This window comes from Pelodiscus sinensis, chromosome 3 (assembly GCF_052426305.1).
Source record: "Pelodiscus sinensis isolate ZL-2025 chromosome 3, ASM5242630v1, whole genome shotgun sequence".
Taxonomy (NCBI): Eukaryota; Metazoa; Chordata; order Testudines; family Trionychidae; genus Pelodiscus; species Pelodiscus sinensis.
The window spans coordinates 62145508-62166877 of NC_143054.1; the positions used below are offsets into that span (position 1 = coordinate 62145508).

The 21370-nt window shown below is 40.3% G+C and overlaps 1 protein-coding gene across 1 annotated transcript in view; it reads right to left on the bottom strand.

The window, feature by feature from the left end:
- Nucleotides 1-21370, bottom strand: part of ME1 (malic enzyme 1) — a 227456-nt gene that overhangs the window by 12618 nt on the left and 193468 nt on the right. The window contains exons 8-12 of the mRNA XM_075923820.2: nt 20617-20714; nt 15754-15867; nt 9374-9479; nt 4728-4870; nt 3135-3308 (exon numbers count right to left, since the gene is read on the bottom strand). Of these exons, the coding sequence (XP_075779935.2) occupies nt 3135-3308; nt 4728-4870; nt 9374-9479; nt 15754-15867; nt 20617-20714 (635 nt within the window). The remainder of the gene's footprint in view (nt 1-3134; nt 3309-4727; nt 4871-9373; nt 9480-15753; nt 15868-20616; nt 20715-21370) is intronic.

Here is a 21370-nt window from a genome sequence, read left to right on the forward strand (position 1 = left end):
AGGGTAGGAATCTGACAGCAACTCATAGGTTTTTCTCCTTTACTCTCATGTATGTATGTATGTATGACTGAACTTTCAGAACCATCAATGGAGCATCTCCCCAAACTCTCCAATCACTATGTAAGTCTTCTGTTGAGTGGAGAGCAGTAAGAGAAAGTTCCCATCAAGACAGCAAAAAAAGAAGAAAAAATAGAAAATAAAATTACAACCAAGAATAAAAGAGAAGCATAAAGAGAAAAGAACAGAGAGAAAATGGAAAGAAAAGATGGTGGCAAACGTAGCCGAGTGCAGCATAAGGAAACGGGATCAGGGAACCCTGCCACCAATTTCTCAGAAGAGAACTCCCCTACAAAAAATGCTAAAAATCCTTGGACTAAAGACTGCAAAAAAGAGAAAGATACTTCTGAAAGAATTACAAATAATAATGAAGGCAATAATAAAAACATCTAAATAAGGTATTTTGTAGTGCACACGCACATGCTGACACACACACTCCTATATGACATACATACACACAAAAAATGTAACTATAGTTCTAAGAAAACTTGTTGTTCCTTTTAAAAACTTTCTTAAGGCATAGTTACAATAAAATGTTAACATAATACATCATATGTTGCTTATTCAGGATCAAGATAGTGTTCAGAGAATCTGGCTTACTGTCTAGGGAGCTCTCCTCCCAAGAGTATTCTAAAAAGGGAGACCAAATTTATAAGATGTTTTGTCTTGTGTGTGTGTGTGTGTGTGACAATAAGGGTCCAAACACCCCATTGGGAGAACAGAAGAATTAAACCCCAAAATATAAACAATTAAACCAACTGATTAAATACTATGTTGTTTTCCTGTAAGACATAGATCAAGTAAGATCTTTTAGGAAAGCTTATAATGCACTGAACTTAACAATCATTGTGAGATGTGTTATGGTTATGAAGGTGTACATACAGAAAATTGTAATGCAACATTAGCATCACCTCACAACAGCGTTGTAAAGGAATCAGGCAAGGGAGTTTCTGGCTTTGAGTTCCTAACCACTGTCAGCCCACAAAAAACAATATGGAACCAAAGCAGAGGTACAGTTGGAATTTAAAAGAAAATGTCCATCTTTGAATACCTATAGTAATGAAAAAAAGGAAAACCTTTTCAAAATGAAAAGGGTTTAAAATAAAGACCAATGAGAACTTGGGGTTAGCCTCAAAGCAGGATTCTCAATCCTGGCTACCTCTGATAGCTAAGAGGGAATGCTGGAGAACTGCTTTATGGCAATAGGTTACTCTTACTAGAAAAGGGATGTTAGCTAATATGAAAGTTTAAAACTAGATGTGCATCTTTATTTTCTGTGTAATGCATATATGTTTGTTTTCCCTTACTATTTCATCTTTGAACCTGCGGGATTTTTTATAAATAAGTTTTTAAATAAGTTTATGTATACGCTTTTTGCTTATTTTTATCCCAAGCAGATCTCCGGTGCACAAACTGCATGGAATATACATGCCAACAGTGAGCTGGTCACTGGCAGGCTGGTTTCATGACTTCCTGGGTGACAGCCTGGAGTGAAATATTCCGAGTGTCTGGTAATCAAGAATGTGGGGAGGACATATTTGAAGAGACCAATGATGAGGAGGACTATTGGGGTGTGTCTAGACTACATCCCTCTGTCGGCAGAGGGATGTAAATGAAGCACTTCGAAAGTGCAAATGAAGCCAGGATTTAAATATCCCGTGCTTCATTTGCATAATTATGTAATGGTGCTCTTTCGAAATTGAAACCACAGTCCAAAAAATGAGGTTTACAGGATCTTTCGAAAAAGGCTTCTATTTTCGAATGAACTGCGACTAGACTGTGGTTTCAATTTTGAAATAGCGCTTTTTCGAAAGAGCGCCATTACATGATTATACAAATGAAGTGCGGAATATTTAAATCCCCACTTCATTTGCAATTTCGAAGTGTCTAATTTACATCCCTCTGTCGAAAGAGAGATGTAGTCTAGACATACCCTTGGTGTATTCTTTTAAGAGTAATTTGGCTGATAAGATCCAAAATGAGACTTTGTTTGTTGGCATCAGGCTACTGATGTCAGAGAATTGAACCATAGTTGCTCAGCAAAAGGTGCCTCAAGTGTTCTAAAGCAACAGGATGGGTGGTGACAGAATTGCTGAATGGTTTGGGTGGTCTCTAAAGCATCTCAGTACATATCTGGTGTGAAAGCTTTTTCATTGCAAATCCAGTTTATACCACAATTCCATAGGAGAAGTCACATTTTCGTAATAATGTGCACTACAAAGTCTTACTGCCAACAATAAACAATTAATTTATCATTCTGTTTAAAATAAAGGTCTATTAAAAGGATCTACAAGTAACTAGGTCAGGGAATCTCTTATAAAGGTGCCATTTGACCATAAGATAAGCTTCTAATAATTTCCTCTCAAAATTGGACATAATCACCACATATGTAAGTATGTGACCCCTTCTTTACAACTTCTCTAACAGAGCATCTTCTGAATAGAAAAAAAAAAAAGAAAAAAAACCAGTTCTTAACAAAAGTCAAATGTTATATGAAATTGTTGTGGTTATTGCAACTCACTCTAGAACCATAGGACTTAAAAAAAATAAAAACAAATTATAGTTCTTTGTTCTAAATTTTAGTCAGATGATAATTTATAACAACTTACTTTACCAGAGGGGCAAATTGAAGATGTATATCCTTTTTCCCATTCAGAGAACCTGTCATCCAAATCAAGTTCTTTGTCCATATCCCCTCTCAACTATTAATGATTTGTTTTCTTGACATCTTTTTCAATGAAAATTGTATACATCTTAGAAATTAACCCTTTTGTTCTAGCTTGCTCCTGGATCAACACCTCAAATGTGATAGAAGGTCTAGATAGAATCATCTTGTGTCAGATTTCACAGTGGGAAATATTAAATGATTGAGTGAATTTCAAACTGGATATCTGAACCAATTTACACTATTTTTAAAAATCAAAATAACTGCTTAATATAGAGAAATGTACTTCTAAGAGGAGAAAACGTGTATTACCTTACAAATGTCAAGAATGGCAATTGGATATTTGAGTGTTTATTATATAATCAATGATTTTTTAAAGGATTTTTTAAATTATTACGAATAGTGTACCCACCTCCGCAGTTGTGAGAAAAATGTCTTCACTTATATACCTCAATCCACATGAAACAACACCAAGGGCAACTCCAGGAAACACATATGCATTGTTACCCTGCCCAGGATAGAAGGTGCGCCCACTTGGAAGAGTCACAGGGTCAAAAGGGCTTCCACTTGCAAAAATGCCACACCCCTAAAACAAAATATTTAAAAAGTGTTACTAGTTGAATAGATGCTCGCTCAGTCCTAGAAGGGTCCTTTGTCTAGCCCCCTTAAAAATTGCTAAACTGATTAATTTTCACTGATCAATAGTTTTAAGAAGCTCCTTGTACCAAGAAATATGTAAATTTATTTTAGGAAACTGAAATGTGTATTTTAAAGCACACCAATGGTCTCATTTAGATTTTCAAAAGAATATTGTGTTTAACTTGGTGTCATGCAAGAACTGTTTATTGTATTTTTAGCTCTGGTTACTGGATGTAGCTGTCCATTATAACCAATCCTTCTTTGGGCATGAATTCCTTTTTTACTCTTGCATTGCACTGTCATATGTACTTTTCAGTAGACATGCTATATTTTTGTTTGTATGACAGTTACACAATATTACTTCCATATGATAAGGGGAAAATCCAGTGCAGAACCCATAATCCAATACAGAAGGCAGATGGATCAGTTACTTACACTGGCAATTTTAAACATTGCTGTTATATAAAACTGCTGTGATTATTGACATTCACTCTAGAACCATAGGACTTTTAAAATGAATTACAAATTATAGTTCTTTGTTTTTAATTTTAGTCACACATTACAGTTAGTTAAAGATACAGGTGAAAAAGTACAGCTATCAGAAATCTGAACACAGAGGCCTCAATTCACAATCCTGAATGATTTCTAATATTTTGCTTCCTGCAAGAAGCTTGTCTATCTTACTGACCATTTATAAATACAAAATATATCTTTAAGGGTCACTGTGCATTTAAATGAGTTAGAAGGTGGAACTAAATCAAACCTATCATATTATTGACACTCATAATTGAAAAGTACTGATAAAGTACAGAAATGAAGGACAGAGTATTAAACAAGCATCTACAGGCTTGCTATCATGCACTGCCAACTTATCAAATGCTCCTCCATCCTAATTTAGTGGAGAGATTTTTGCAGATGGAGTATAGCGTGGAAGTTCTCTAGGGCTAGCTGCAGCACAAAGGAACAGTTAGCTGAACACACATCACGCTTTCATTTCTATGCCATTTAAGATATAATAAAAATATGGCTGCTTCATAATCCAGTAAATTATTTAAAAATAAAAAATGGTGAAATATTTTCTGCCTATCATTTCTGAATTGCAAATTAAAATCAAACTATTCAAAGATCATTTTGTTTGTTTGGTGCTTTATTTTGCTTCAATGAAACTGTTAGATTTACTGATCTTCATACATAGAATTAACTGATCTCCATACATAAAATTAACTACTTGGCATTTATAAACTTCAGCTTCTAAATTCACCTAACACAAATCAATTTTTAAAACATAAGTAACAAAGCAATTACGGATTATTTTTCTTTATCTAAACACTACGTTTAGTGACTGTGCACATTGACCTTCCATTACCTCAGTCATCTGATAGCACTGTTCTGCAGAGCACTCTGCTTTGCTGGTTGGGTTACTTAGGGCAAAAATGATTGGCCGCTTGTTAAAGAATGCCATATCCTTGAGAATCTGATTTGTAAAAGCACCACCAATTGCCGCAACTCCTAAATAAGAGAAGAGAAGCACATGACAGAAAATGTAGGGAATGCAATTTGTTCCAGATATTCTTGAATGTCATTTTGAAAGTAACGGTACAATAGCATTTTCTTTTACTATAGCTTCTCTAATACAATTTAGCTGGTTTTTTCCACTTCAGTAACAAAAACAAAGGCAGAACTTTTTCAGGTGCATAACATCAGGACTGTGTCTGTAGTGATAACAATAGGAAAGTTACTTACCTGTTCAGTAGCTGGAGTTACAAAACAATGGGCAGAAAATAAACTAAATAAAGCTAAAATCTAGTTATTAAATTTAAATCTAAATACCAAAGTATTTTTAAAAATCTAATCAAATATGCAACTAGAAAAAAGGTGGATGTTGCCAGCTGAGTTTGTCTCACAGACAGGAATCAGAGGAACTGAGGTTATGTTGGTACTCTTCCTTCTTTATATGTTCAAGGATGGGGAGACTCAAGAGCACCAATGGAGCAAGTAGGACCAGCAGATGCTGCTGGCTAACATTTTCCAATTTCCAGGTCATGGGGGGCCTGGCACACCAGAAGCAGAATGCATGCAGAGAAGCACGCAAAGAATACTAGTTAGTTAATATTTGTATAATGTGTTGACAAGATAAAGCAATGAATTGCCATATATGTTTCTGATACAATGCTTTCCTTCCACCCCCTCCTGCAACCACAATAAAAAATGAAGCATAAACAACCTCTTTCTCCACAATTTAGTGGAAAGACTGTTTGAAACTAATGGTACTAACCGGCCTGGTTGGACAGCTGGAGTTTTGGTAAAGGCCATGCCCTAGCCCTCCATGGGTATGTCTATACTGCAAAGTTAATTCGCAATAACAGCCATTATTTCGAATTAACTTTAATAGCATCTATACATGCAAACCGCTATTTTGAATTTAATTCGAAATATCGGTGCGCTTAATTCGAATTTGGAAAATGTCATTCTATGAGGAGTAACGCTAAATTCAAAATAGCTATTTCGAATTAAGTACTGTGTACACACTTAATTCGAAATAGGAGGCCTCCAGCCCTTCCCAAGGAGCCCTGGTGGTCACTCTGGGCACAACCAGGAAAACGTACTCTCCTCTCCCCCAGCCCCAGCCCCATTAAAGGGGTAGATTCTGGCCACAGTGCCTGTGCCAGCTCCAAGCCTGCCAGACCAGAGCCAGCAGTGGCACCCGGGGCTCCTGACCCAGTGGCCCCAAAACATAAGCCAGCAAGACACTGGCAGCCAGTTCTCCACCGCTCCCCAGAAGCAATCTGCCAGCTCCCAGGAGCCTGACAGGGGCTGAAGAAGGCAGGAGCCTTCCTGGTCCAGGGTGGAGATCATGGACCTTATTCAGGTTTGGGGTTCCCATGCCCCCATCGTCCATGATCGCCGCACTAGACGGAGGAATGCAGGATAGCTGTTAGCCTGGCCACCAAAGGCCACATGCGAATCCAGGAGCAGGTTTGCATGAAAATCAAGTTGGTCCGTCGAGACCCCCCAACCCTGGGCCCTGAGCTTCCCCTCCTCCTTCTTCCCCTTGCTTCCCCCTTCCAGCTCCCTCCTCCCAGGCTTCCCCTCCCCTCTCCCACCCTCCTCTCTTCCCCTCTCCACCTCCTTTTCCCAGTCTCCCAAGAGGTTCATCCCCCCTCCCCAGTTTTGTTCAATAAACCCAGTTTCTATTTTTGAACATATGTGTCTTTTATTTGACATCAGGAAGGGGGGCTGGGAGGGGTAAGTGGAAGGACGTGAGGGAGGAATGGGGCACAAGCCCCCAGTGGGGAGGACCAGAGTGGCTCTGAGGGCTCCTCAGAGTGGACACTCTCCCACAGGGCCTCCTGGATCCTGACAACCTCACCCTATGGGCCCCCCAGAAAGTGCAGCCGGGCTGATGGCAACGACCCCACAAGATGCAATGGCGTGCCCAGGGGCAGCTCTGGCTCCATATGGCGAAGTGCAGTGGTGTCCCAAGTGTGGGCACTCAGAGAACTCCAAGACAGGACTGCTTTGCTGTCCCTTGTTGAGGTAGACAAGCAAGCGGGGAACCCTGACAACTGTCTGTCCGGGGTGGGGGTAGGGTCCCTTTAAGCACAGAGCTCAGTTAGCCTCGGGCAGCAGCCCCACACACTAAGTCCTAACTTGATGCCCTGCTGGCACTGGTTTCAGCCAGCCTTAACTTCGGTTCAGGGTCCCCTCAGTGTGGACGCGCTATTTCGAAATCGCAAAACGCTATTCTGAAATAGTTTGTGTGTAGATGCATTAATTTGAATTAGCTTAATTTGAATTAATTATTTCGAATTAAGTTAATTTGAAATAGTGCTGTAGTGTAGACATACCCCATGATAGTAAGATTACTTCAGATAATAGTGAATACTGCAACATTTGAAAAGAATGCAAGGCCTAAATTTCCCTTGTATGCTATGGAGCTGCGGGAGCACAGTAACACAGGAACTGGCCATACAGGGTCAGACTAATGGTCCATCTATCCTAGTATCAGGTCTTCTGATAGTGGCCTGTGCCAGACACTATAGGGGGAATGAACATAACGGTGCACTTATCAAACGATCCATCATCCCCTGTTGTCCAGTCCCAAGTCTGACAATCAGAGGTTTAGGGACACGCACAGCATAGGATTGCATCCCTGATCATCTTGGCTAATAGCCATTGATGGCCTCCATGAACTTACTCAATTCTTTTTTGAACCCAGTTATACTTTTGGCTTTCACAACATTCTCTTGGTAATAAGTTCCAAAAGTACACTGTGTGTTGTATAAAGAAGTACTTTCTTACATTTATTTAAAACATGCTACCTATCAATTCTGTTGGGTGACCTCTGGTTCTTTTGTTATCTGAATGGGTAAACAACACTCCCCCACTGTCTCTATCTACAGCATTTTATAGACCTATATATCCCTTCTCAGTCACCTGTTTAAGATGAAAAGTCCCCATCTTTTTCATCTCTTCTCATATGGAAATTATTCCATATCCATAATAATCTTTGTCCTCTTCTGAACTTTTTTCCAATTCTAATATATCTAGTATATATTTCTATATATAATATTCTAATTTTGAGATAGGGTGACAAGAATTTTATCTTCCATTCATCTGTTCCCTACTCACCCAATTTTGTAACTGTTTATAATCTCCTTTGGACTTTACTATCTTGAATAACTTTACAAATTTGTTTTACTCTTTTTCCACATAATTTATGAGTATCATTTATGCTGAACAGCACAGGTCAGAATACAGATTCTTGGAGGAACCCCACTACTTACATCTCTCTACTGTAAAAAGTGATTATTTTATTCCTACCCTTTGTTTCCTGTCATTTAACCAATTACTGACCCATGACAGAACCTTCCCTCTTAATATGACTGTTTCTTTTGCTTGACAGCTTTTGATGAGGGATTTACTTTGTCAAAGGCTTCCTGAAAGTCTGAGTACACTATATCTACTTGATCCCCCTTGCCCATGTTTGTTGCCACTCAAAGAATTCTAATGCTAGTGAGGTCTGATTTTTCTTTACAAAAGTCAGGGTGACTCTTCCCAACATAGTCTGTTCACCTTTGTATCTGACTTCTGTTATTCTCAATAGTTTCAACCAATGTACCTGGTACTGAAGGTAGGCATGTCAGATTGTAATAGCCACAATCCCCTCTGGAGTTTTTTTTTAAAATCGGCATTACATTAGCTATCATCTAGTCATGTAGTACAGAGGCTGACTTAAGCAATAGGTAACATATCATAGTGAGTAGTGGTACAGGGTGGAATTAGCAATTCAATACTAAATTACATCTTTTTAAAATTTCATGACAGGGGGCACAGAGTAAGATATATTCACACTTTCTAACAATGAACAGTTTTAGTGAATAAACAGATTTTAAAAGATTACTTATACTGCAAAAATTCAGCATTGCCTTTTCATTTCTGAAAGAAGTGGTAGAAAACTGGTTTCACTCTGCAGTACAGATAATTGAAGCATCCTTTCAGCTGGTTGTTTCAACCTGATTAAGATCCTGCAGTTCTTTTAAAGTCAATGACAGTTTTGCCTGAACACTACAGGATTATACTACATAACTGAAACCAGAAATCTGTTTAATCAGATTAAAAATGCAAGTGACTGTACAGTCTTATAGGTATGTATGCTTCACTTTTATCATTATGACTTCTGAGGTTATTTATACTAAGTACCTGTACCTTTAACTACAGAAATATTAGGAAGAAGATCTCTCTCCTCAACAGAAGTTCAAGAAAACAGACTAATATGTAGGCTTTAGAATGAAAGTATTATTATATGTTTGTTTTATTCTTATTCTTATTATTATAATTTGTTTATTTACAGTAGCATCCACTTATGTGCAAGATATTTTCCAAATACTATAGAATGCTGATAGATGTTCACAGGAGCTCATAATTTTCCCTATATAGGATAGTCATATGTATGCAAACAATAAAACAAAGTCTCACTTCTTAAAATATATCATTTGATTAAATAATTACCTATAAGTACAGTTGGTTTTATAGCTCTAACAATATCTTCTAGATTCTTCATTTCAGCATGCTCATGAGCAAATCTTATTTTTTCAGTTGTTAATGAGGAACGTTCCTAAGAAAAAAAAAAGCCAAAAAGAAAAAAAAAAGCATTTTTAAAATATGTGCTGGGACGACGATATTCCCTAGGTAAACTGATACAGACCTTTAAGAGAGATATTCTGATAATTTATTATCGCTGTTATATTTAGTGTATGACATTTATATTAGCAACAAAATGTTAGAAAAGTTTCTTAAATTATACATTGCATCATGCTCTTACAGGGGCAAGAAATCCATTTGTCCAAATGTAAATGCCTGGAATGTGAACATTTTAAAGACTGACAATTGTAGTTCATAGTAGCATTAACAACTCAAATTGTCAAAAATTATGCACTATATTTTTTAATAATTTTAGAAAAAGATGAATTATTGTACATACTTTTAAAAAACCCAAATAATTCATGTAATATTGCAGCCATGTACAATTTAAAGCTACTGCATTTTGACACTTTGAAAAAAAATTAATAATACTAAAATACCTGGCCTAATGTTAACAGAGCTGCTTTGGTTTACAGGATAGCCATTTTTCTTGACTCCCCTTGATTATGGGGGACTTCCAAAGATTTATCCACTTCTACAGATTTCCTAAGTGACTGAAATACAGTGTTTTAGTGAGTGGGTTATGTCCTCATGTGCTTATATGGGTTTTAAGTACGTTCTTAGAACTACCACCACAGAAATATTAAGATACCGTATATTCCGGCGTACAAGACGACCTCTGATGTTAAAAAACATCCCCCAAAAATCGGGGGTCGTCTTGTACACCGGATGCCCCGCCGCCGGAGCCCCTCCGCGGCTTTGAAAGCCTCGGGGGAAGCCGGCGGGGGGGCATCCCAGGCGCGCATGGGCTGCCCCCCCGCCGGAGCCCCTCCGCGGCTTTGAAAGCCTCGGGGGAAGCCGGCGGCGGGGCATCCCAGGCGCGCCTGGGCTGCGCCCCCGCCGGAGCCCCTCCGCGGCTTTGAAAGCCTCGGGGGAAGCCGGCGGGGGGGCATCCCAGGCGCGCATGGGATGCCCCCCCGCCGGAGCCCCTCCGCGGCTTTGAAAGCCTCGGGGGAAGCCGGCGGGGGGGCATCCCAGGCGCGCATGGGCTGCCCCCCCGCCGGAGCCCCTCCGCGGCGGCGCGGAGGGGCTCCGGCGGGGGGGCATCCCATGCGCGCCTGGGATGCCCCCCCGCCGGCTTCCCCCGAGGCTTTCAAAGCCGCGGAGGGGCTCCGGCGGGGGCGCAGCCCAGGCGCGCCTGGGATGCCCCGCCGCCGGCTTCCCCCGAGGCTTTCAAAGCCGCGGAGGGGCTCCGGCGGGGGGGGGGGGGGGGCAGCCCAGGCGCTCCTGGCGGCTTTGCTCCCGGTGCCTCTGGTCTGCTGGGGACCATCTCCAGCAGACCAGGGACACCGGGAGCAAAGGAGGCGGAGGGGCGCTGGGGTATAAGATGAAACCCTATCTTTTAATTAAAAAGATAGGGGGTCGTCTTATACACCCAGTCGCCCTATACGCCGGAAAATACGGTATATGCACCTCCTTTCCTTTGTGGGTTAAATATAAAATCCACAAACTCTCATAGGTGCAGTAAAATTAGCACTTTGGTCATATCCTTGATGAAACCAGTGCACAATGTTTTGAAGATTACTGTTTTTAAATTCTCCAGTAGATGTCACTGTAGTCTACAAATGTGTTTTTGAGGACTAGTAGTACTTTAAAGACTAACAAAAGATATATATGGTATCACGAGCTTTCATGGGCAAAACCCACTCTGAAGAAGTGGGTTTTGCCCACGAAAGCTCACAATACCATCTACATCTTTTGTTAGTCTTTAAAGTGCTACTAGACTATTTGCTGTTTTTAAAGTTTTTCCTATTACAGACTAACTTGGCTGCCCCTCTGAAGTTTGAGGACTATCAGCCTGAAAATTTGAGGACTTCCCTATATCATCTTAATTAATGAAAAACAAACTTACAAATGTATTTGCTTTCTATTGAAAACCTGCCAGGCTCTTTGACTGCCTGCGTGGTGAGCTGCTGGGTAGGCTGGCCTTCCAGACATGCCAAGTAGATTGATTGGGCCAAGAACATTAGGGCTCCCAGAATTGATATGTCTCTGGATACCTACCATGAAGACAGCTTTGGAGTGAGGGACCCCAGAGCTCCCAAAGTTAATGGCTAGTTGCAACCACGCAAGGTTCTTTGCTGTTTCATGGGAAATGTTAAAATTTGGGGATTCCCTACATGTCTGCTCAGCACAGCAATCTCTCCAGAAGCAGGCTGCTTTGCCTGCTTGCCTATGGTTCTGCGATTCTCTCCAAGTTCTCCCACAGCATCCTTAGCTGACAGGAGCTGAATCCCAAGCAGCTCTGTGAGCTCTCCATGCTGAGAAATGTCAAAGCAGCACAGCAGTCATCACTCCCACATATGCCTCAGGTGCATGGCATATGCATATCCATGTGTGGAACTGATATAGGAATTGAATCACCACTAAAAGAACATAACCTTTTTATGTATCGATATCCCAATGTCTAAAAAGGAGATAATAAAGCAAAACTGTACAACATGCGAACAGCAATCTCTATTTTTTGTAATCCACTTAAAACAGATAAGGTTTCATCTATTAATATTTGTACATTTTGAAATTCTTGGATAAAATGCAGAGGAAAGTAGGAAGTATTACCCTATTGCTTCATGACACTATTTCTAGGAATGTGACAAAAATCTGCCTAAGAGGTAGGTATCAGAATTTTCCTGTACTCCACTTATTGGCATGGTGTTAGCCTACATGACATCTTTTCCATCTCTAATATATATGATTCTACTACCTTTATTAGACTGCAGTGAAACAGTGCTGCTATAATGCAGTTTAATAAAACTCAGCCCCATTGGCTCTCTGAAGATTTTATAAGCTAATGACAAAACAGATGCAGTTGATGTGGGAGGAGATATACTTTTTATAATTGGTTAAGAATTCAGCAGGGGAAAAGCTGTTATATTATTTAACTGAACTTTGTTTTTCTGAGAGGAAAATCAACAGGACAGTTGGGAATGCCAATAAAAGGAAAGGTGAAAAAGTGAGGTTAATTGAGCTCTCACATATTTTCTTTATTTTAAGTAGCTCACAAGCTATTAAATACATAACCACCTTTTAAAACACATAGATTTATTTATTTTGGCATGTGAGATGTTTAAGTTTCTTCAGTTTGGCATGTGAAAGAAATGAGGTAAGAGTGACTCAAAGTCTCTCAGAAACTTCAAATTTCTGACCACTGCTGATAGTATTACAAACCACAGCATCTGTGACATGAGCTTTATCACTGTGCATGAAAGCTATTTGAGGCAACATAGCTAAGTTCATGAAGTCGTCCTGTAGAGTTGCAACATCAGGAATATATTATTCTTCATAACATCTGCTTTTTTGTTCCTTTTAAAAAAATTTCTCCCTGAATATTATACTAACATCAATTATATAAACAAATACATACATACATATATTAATTACAGCTATTTTAAAACACACAATCATACTTACTTGGGAAATACAAAAAAGTAACAAGCTGAATACTTCGCCAAAGGATCAATGCCCATAAAACAGATATTAGACAGGATCACAAAGAAAAACAAGTTTCTTGCCATTTCAACCAGAAAGGACATTGTCTCAACGACTTAATTACTTGCATCCTGCTTCAAAAGCCTTTCAAGAATACTCTTGAAAGAGAATCCTCTGAACTGTCATTCATGCTCAAATTCGACACTTTACACTTAGGTTTGAACAAAGACTCTAATTACCTTACCCATTACAAAGATAGCTTCCCCAATCATCACCTCTAATATCATTAGCTCACAGACATTTACCTTTTCCCCCACCCCCCTTCTGTTCTGCAATTTGATTTGTCCTTTTCATATGTGTTCTTTTTTTTATTGTATCCTTTGGTATATATGGTTGTGACAATTTTCTTCCACTATTCGATCTGAGGAAGTAGGTCTGGCCCACGAAAGCCCATCGCCTAATAAACCATCTTGTTAGTCTTTAAAGTGCTACACAGTTCTGTTTTTTGTTTCAGCTACACCAGACTAACACGGCTACATTTCTATAACCCTTTTTTAAAAAGTCTACTTAATACAAAAAGCACTAGGAATGATTGTTTCCAGTTGGAACAACATAGTGACTATGCACCTAATCTTGTTCCAGCTGAAGTGGCATGGGAATTTTGCCATTGACTCGATGTGAGGAAGATGGGATTTGTGATATTAAGCATTCCTGTATTCATAACCTTGACACTCTTGTATTAATCTCTGTACAAAACATGCCTTAGGAGGTATACAGGCAGTCCCAGGGTTACATGGATCCGACTTACATCGGATCCCTACTTACAAACGGGGTGAGGCAACCCCGCACTAGCTGCTTCCCCCCAGCAGACCAGGGAGACACGAAGCTAGCGCCCCCCCCCCCCCCCCCACCAGACCAGGGAGACACGGAGCGGCTTTTCTCAACAGACACCTCTGCTTGAGAATAAAGGACTGAGGGAAGTGAGGTGTGGGAGAATAAAACTGAGCTCTGGAGAAATGTTTGGCTAGAGTTTCCCCTACAATATGTACCAGTTCCGACTTACATACAAATTCAACTTAAGAACAAACCTACAGTCCCTATCTTGTACGTAACCCAGGGACTGCCTGTAATTTGAAAATCATTAATAACCCTCAGTGATGCAAATAAGTGATGGCTATTATGAATAATGGACATATGCTGGAATGATAACTAAAATATCTTCAAGCCAGGTAAACTGGCCCACTTATCAAAGGAATGTACATTAGATTCTCTAACCAGCCCAATCTTCAGGCAAAGACAACAAAGATCTATTTGTACAGTAAGTGGGAGAAGAAAGAACATAAAGCTTCCTTTAACACCAGATACTGTATCACCTTCCTCCCAACTGGAAAATACTTTACTTTGATGGATAACCCTCACAAGAATCCTCTTCAAACATTTACTGGTTTATAAAGACAAGGAGCTGAACCCCACGTGTTAATCAACTGAATCTACTCATTGTACACAATATTACCATCTTATAAATGTGTAGAGTGAGGTCTTTTCTGAGATCTAACAACACACTACTAATTAACACTACACCAGGAATAGTAGATATTCCTGGATATTAGGCTGTACAGTGTCCGCAGGCAAGAGGGACTGTCTGGACTATCTGTTGACAATATAAATTAAGCATAGTGGAATCAGAAACAATGGAAGCCCCACTGACATAAAAATCATACAGTGGGAAGGGATGCTCACAAGAATCGGAAAATAGGTCATCTCTCATCTCAAAATAAATTCAATGAACATTGAAAGACGTAAGAAAAAGAAAGAAGCCATTGTTGGTATCCATCACTAGACACAAACAAGCTGAGAAAGATCTCTCTTCAAGCAAGAGAGATGTGGGGGTTTGTATTGAAGTCTTGTGGAACCAAATATAGGTGAGCAACCTGTTTAGGCAAAGGTCTTTCATCTAAGATGACAAGGGGAAGCTAGCACATTCTACTGTTGTGGAACGTCCTGAAAGTTAGCAGTAGCTGGGAAGGAGAATGACTGGTAAGAGAAGACGTATAGAACAAGTCCAGTAACTAGCTAAATTAAGTTTTAGATTCTTAGATGCATGTTTGCACTTTTTTTTCCTTGTAACCCTTTCTAACTTTATTTCTTTTACTTAGCATCATTTAACCTATGTCCTATTGTAACATGTTTGTTTTATTTTACTAATAACCAGTTAAGTGTGATATTTAAAGGGAACTTAACTCCCAGTTAAGTTAATAAATTGTGATCTTAGTGCCTTTAGAGGAACAAATTAACTATATTAGTTCTCTGAACTGTCCTGGAGCAGGCATTGCAGAACACACACTTTTGTGAAAATCAGGACTGGAAATGTGTTGGTGATGGATCACTCTACTAGTAGTACCCAAGGCTGTTGGAAGCCTATAGAAAGGCTGCTGGTGTCAGAGCTACCGAACTAGTGTGCTCCAGATGTACAAGGGGAGCTATGGCTCAGAGACTCACTCTGTGGCTGGAGCACCAGTGCTGGCTCCCCACTGTGGTGGGAGATAGAAGGGGAGAGCTGAAACTTATGGGCTGGATCAAGGCAAACCACAGGCTGGATTCATTTCACAGGCCTTAGGTTCACCATCCCTGATGTAGGTATTAGAAAAGAGAGTTAATTGCTTCATCATATCCATAAAGCTGTTTCTACATCTGGCTGATGCAGAATGATGAGAATAATTTTAATACTGCACTTATACCAATGAAAAACATTGTATTACCTTAACTATTAATCCTTTTGAGTCAACCATCCATATCTTTTTGATGGCCTCATGCTCAGGCGTTCCTTCTTTTTGCATAGCCATAATAATCAGATTTGCTATCCCAAGTGCAGCCTAAATAGGAGAGAGAGGAAAAGAAAATTAATATATGAAACCTGGAAAAGAAAGAATGTGATAACATACAGTACTATTTTCCTATTACCTTAAAACTGTTAATTTCACTAACAATTAATGCTATACAATGATATTTTCACAAATTGAAAGTACCAGAAAATGTATTTTTCACCATGATAGATATATGGTGGTGATAGAACTCATACACAAATAAAGATAATCAGATTTATGACTCAGTTTTCAGTGTTTAATGCTTCCTATCCTCCCATAATTATGGAGTCTGCTATTTTACATTAAACAACATGATAGAGAATCAGAATCGCATGTGAATATTCTATTATTACCACCATTCCCACCAAAGTTTGGTCTGGAAAAAAAAATTCATTGAATTTTTAAAAAAAAACAGCCCAATATATTTGTACAGAATGGAGTGCAGGGGAGGTACTAAAGTGAATATGGTCTCTGAGCACTATCACCCCACATAGGTATTATCCACACAAGAGAAAGCCAGGGAGAAGCAGATGACTACTTATGGGGTAGAAATTGTACTCTAAATGTTTATTTTCTTACATTCACTTGCCCTATTGTAAGGAACAAAATAAACAGAACAGATTTTGGTGGTTTTTTCTTTTTCCACAAAAATCTGCAAATTTTGCAAAATATAGATTTTTTTCTGAGTCAAAACAAAAACTGTCAAGTTTGCAATGTTTTTCTATAAAGAATGTGTTTAGACAATTTTAGGAATAAGTAAGGACTTTTTTTTAGCCTCTTACAGTCTGAATAATTCAGGCCACAAACAGTAAATCAAATACAGCTTGAGATATCCAGACTTCATTAGGTTTTCAGCTCAGACTAAATGTTTCAGTTCTGCTTAAATAGCACTTAGCCACAAATATATTAATTATTGAAAGAAAATTCACTAACCTTACATTATCATCTGGTTTTCACAACACACATAAAAATGTTTAAAAAAAGCTTCTACAGGTTTTTGCATATTATGGGCAGTATTGGAAATAAATACTAATAGTTGAGCAGTCAGAACCAGAGTTTCCCTGGTCACAGGGGAAATTGGATCCATCTGAAGATTTTGTTGCTATAGGTACATCAGCAGCTCTGGATGTTTATGGGAGCAACTTAATTCTTAACAATTAAAAACCATCAAAATAGATACCAGAATTGGCAGATCCATATCCTTGGCATGCCACTTTCTCCTGCCAAGATGATTTACTCAGCTTAAACCCTTAGTGAAGGAGTTCTCAAACAGGGATGCAAACTGTCAACCTCCACTACAAACTCTGCTTTGCCTCCATCATTTATAATGGTGTTAAATATATAACAAAGTGTCTTTAATTTGTAAAGGGGTGTGTCACTTAGGGTACGTCTAGACTACAGGCTTTTGTTGACAGATACTGTCGACAAAGAGCGTCTAGACTACAGCCAATACTGTCGATAAAGCAAGCCGCTTTTTCGACAGAGTCTAGACGCTCTCTTTTGAAAAAATACAATGTGGATGTAATAGTGCCTTTTGTCGACAGAACTCTGTCGACAAAAGGCATTATTCCTCATAGAATGAGGTTTACCTCTGTCGACAAAACTGCCGCGTTCTGTCGACTTACTGTCGACAGAACTCAGTGGTAGTGTAGATGCAGGTATAGTTTTGTCGACAAAAGTCCACTTTTGTCGACAAAACCCTGTAGTCTAAACACACCCTTAGAGGCTTGCTATGTGAAAAGGGATCACAAGTACAAAAGTACCACTGCCTTAGCACCTATGAATGTAGATTCTCCAAACTTTGATTGGGATCAAGGCAGCATTCTCTCTCTTCAGGCCAGTCTTAGAACAAGATGGTCTGTCCTTTTGTCTAGGAGAGTGGCTGTAATGGAGTCATGCTCAGCTACTCGCTGTTCAGGGGCACCTCTTCATGGCTTGTCCAGGAAATCAGCCCATCACTGCCTGCAGCTGACCAGATGGTCACTCAACCCATTGCTCTGGTCAGGAGCCTCTTTTTTGTGGCTTAGCCTCTGGTCAAGTCACTATCAACCTACCCTTCCTGGGTATTATCAAAATCTCCTTCCTCAAAGGCTCTGGGCCCTACCCATATCTATTGAGCCATTTGCACCACTCCCGAAGTGGCTGAAAAAGGGAAGATGAGCTTTCCCTCTATCTGGCATTACAAGCCAGAGGCCCTAGAGCCAACAGGTCAGGTCTATCCCTCTCGGGCCTTAATGTTCCTTGCCTGGACTGCTTCCTACCCTGTTCTCTCTCAGTCTTCTATTCTCCCCATTGTAGGAGGAAGCATGGCAGCAGGCTCAGCTTATTGCAGCCCCATCTACTGTGAAATTCATCTCTTTATAAACCCTGCCAAGTTCCTTCCCCAGCTGGATTTCATCAGGAATTAGGCTTTAGCATTCCTTGGCTTCCCTCCAAGTACAATGTACAGGTTAATTGGCCTAATATGCCCCATCAGGCCTTGTGTGAGGTGGACACCCTATCATCGTGCCCCTTACTTTCATGGGAAGCTTTTCTTAGAACTCATAGCTTCTGTTCCTGAGCTTGTGCTTGCAGAGGCACTGTCTCCTTGCTTAGACTGATGGACAGGGGGCAGTCCACAGCCTGGACCTGATTGGGGTCTCACATGCTTTTTCATGAGATGTTTCCTAAGCCTCATGTTCTGACCCTTACAACTTTTGGGGAAACTACTACTAGTAAACAACTACAACTATTAAATACAAAACTACAATGCAGTAACTCCTCACTTAACGTTGTTGTTACATCACTGATCTATTGAGAACATGCTAACTGAAAGTTGCACAATGTTCCACTATGACATTGTTTAGCTGCTGCATGCTTTGTCCACTGCTTGTAGGAAGAGTAGCTTGTTGGAGCTAGTGGGTGGGGGATTTGGAACCAGGGTGGGCCAGCAGCTTCACTATCAGCTCCCATAAGGTGCATAGCTGAGTCGCCACCCAGCAGGCTATCCATTGTTGGGCAGTTTAGGTGCTGCTCTGCTCACTGCTCTGTGCTACACTCCTGCCCTCTGCCTTGGAGCTGCTCCTAGGAACCTTCTGCTTGCTGTGTGGTGGGTATGGGCAGAGGAGATACTGATACCAGGGTATCCCTCTGCTCTTGTACCCCATTTCCACTGAGCTGGGGGAGGACACGACAGGGCTCAGGTTGGAGGGAGCTTGCTGATCTACTTAAAAGGGCAGTGTACTTAAAGTGGGGTCAGAAAATTTAAAGGAGCAATGAGCGTGTCTCTCACATACATCCCACCCTCCAGCACTTTGGGAATGTCAATGCCTGTGCAGTCATGTATGTACTATCCAGAGAAGGGAATGGTGTGCTCCAAATAGCGTGGGTTCATCTTCACATTCCAGAAGCAAGCGTTTGCAGCCACTGCCCTGCATCTATTGTCTCCTCCTTCCTGCTCCAGTCTGTTGTGCCTTGTAGTGTGAGGCTACATTAACAAAGATGTGTTAACTCGTGAAGGCTCAGCCAAGTGCTAGTTCATCATTCAGCAACAAGGCATTCCCTGAGAAACAGCTCACCCTCTGATTCTACCACCTCAATCAGTCTTCGTAACATCATTGCTGTCTACAGTATTGTTTCTTTAAAATTGTTCAAAACTTATACTGTATAAATATATATACTGTCTTTTGTCTGGTGGAAAAAAATCCATAGAACATAACCCCACTCCCAATAACATTAATTCTTATGAGGAAACTGGATTTACTTAACATAATTTTGCTTAAAGTCACATTTTTCAAGCAGCATTTCATAACTACAATGTTAAGTGAGAAACTACAGTAAAACTCCAATAGTCCGGCATCCAGTTGCCGGCACTCCTGATAGTCCAGCATCAACTGGAACCCAAAGCCGCTCAGGTCAGCTGCTCTCACGGCCGGGCCGCTGTGAGCCACATGCATGCTCATGGCCCATGCCATTCTGCTCACAGTCCCCAGCTCACACAGCATCCAGCCTGCACGTGCTAGCAGCTGGCCACTGAGCACAGGCAGCTGCTTTGGGACCTGGACATAAGGTTGGGGGAGGAGGGGGATTGGGCAACAGCAGAGAGGGAAGCTCGGCTCTGGAGAAGGGGAGGGAGATTGGATTGTGCACAGCATCCCAGCCAGCTCATGGAAGAGCCAGCCACTCAGCGCACGTGCCCCAGCACCTGGAGGGAGTCGTGCGACTGTACCAGCGGCTCTGGGACCCGAGCATAAGGGCGGGGGAGGGGGAGTTATTGGGTTGGGAGTATGCCCTCCTGGTATTCCAGCATATCCAATAATCTGGCACCACCAAAAATGCCAGATTATTGGAAGTCTACTGTGCTGTGTATTTACAGCAACAGCGCAGTAGAAAAGCATCTCAGGACACCAATGATTCTAATCACAACCATGCAGTGTTAAGAATGAACTGAAGAAACAATTCCCTACAGCAACCAATCGAGTCTGACTGTCTCATGGATACCCACACACAATACACAAATGGCCATCATTTGAAGAAGAACTTGAAGTATTAATAGTGGGCTATGATTTGCCCAAAGTATCCTATGAAAATACCTGTCTTGATCAGATGAACTAACTGAATTTTAACAAAGTGTTCATTTGAAGTAAGAAAACCATTTTTACAGGCTATTATTATTTTTCCTAATAAATATCCTATTATGGATCAGATACATGTAACTTGTTCTAAAGTAAAAGCAAAGTTTTCACATAAAAATGCTTTTGTGCTGTGTAATAAAGATACCTCTCCAGCTCCCTGGAACAGTATAGTGTGATCTGACAGCTTGTTCTCAGTGATGCGCAGAGCTGCTAGAAGACCTGCAACAGCCACAGATGCTGTTCCTAAAATACAAAATGAATTATTTAGGCTACTTTTGAAACAGTAATTCAAAGTCTTAAGTAAATATTATCAATGATTTCAAAACACTCATATAGCTAAAAGAAGCAAACACTTAAGAGAGTTAGCAATTATAATATGAATCTTTTGTTTGTTTTGCTTTATTTTGTTGTTATTAAATCAAAGAGATAAATTAGACCAAGAGTAACTTCAGAATAAGTAAAATAGAAAAGATTATTGTTTTGATTCTAACCTCAGCCATGATAGCATGTATTCTATCTTGCCAACCATACCATGTTGTGCTGAGAATCATCTCATCAGATCTTAGAAGCTATGCAAGCTGAGACTTGATCAGTAATGGGAAATGCTAATTCCCATTGGTAGAATGCATACTGAATGAGGCATGGGCTCCACAGAGTTCTTTGCTTCAAATGAGTATATGAGATGAAATAAGAGAGGTTATTCACCTCGTACAGTAACTAGAATTCTTCAAGGTGCCTTTATCTACATGGATTCCACTGGCATGCAAGCGCCCCATGCAAGTGAATCTGGAATCTTTGGTTTGGCAGTATCCCCAGAGGCTAGCAAGGGCATAGAGCAGAGCAGCTCCAACAACCACTCAGCTCCTTTAGCAAAAAAAAATATCCCAGTAGCGAAGGAG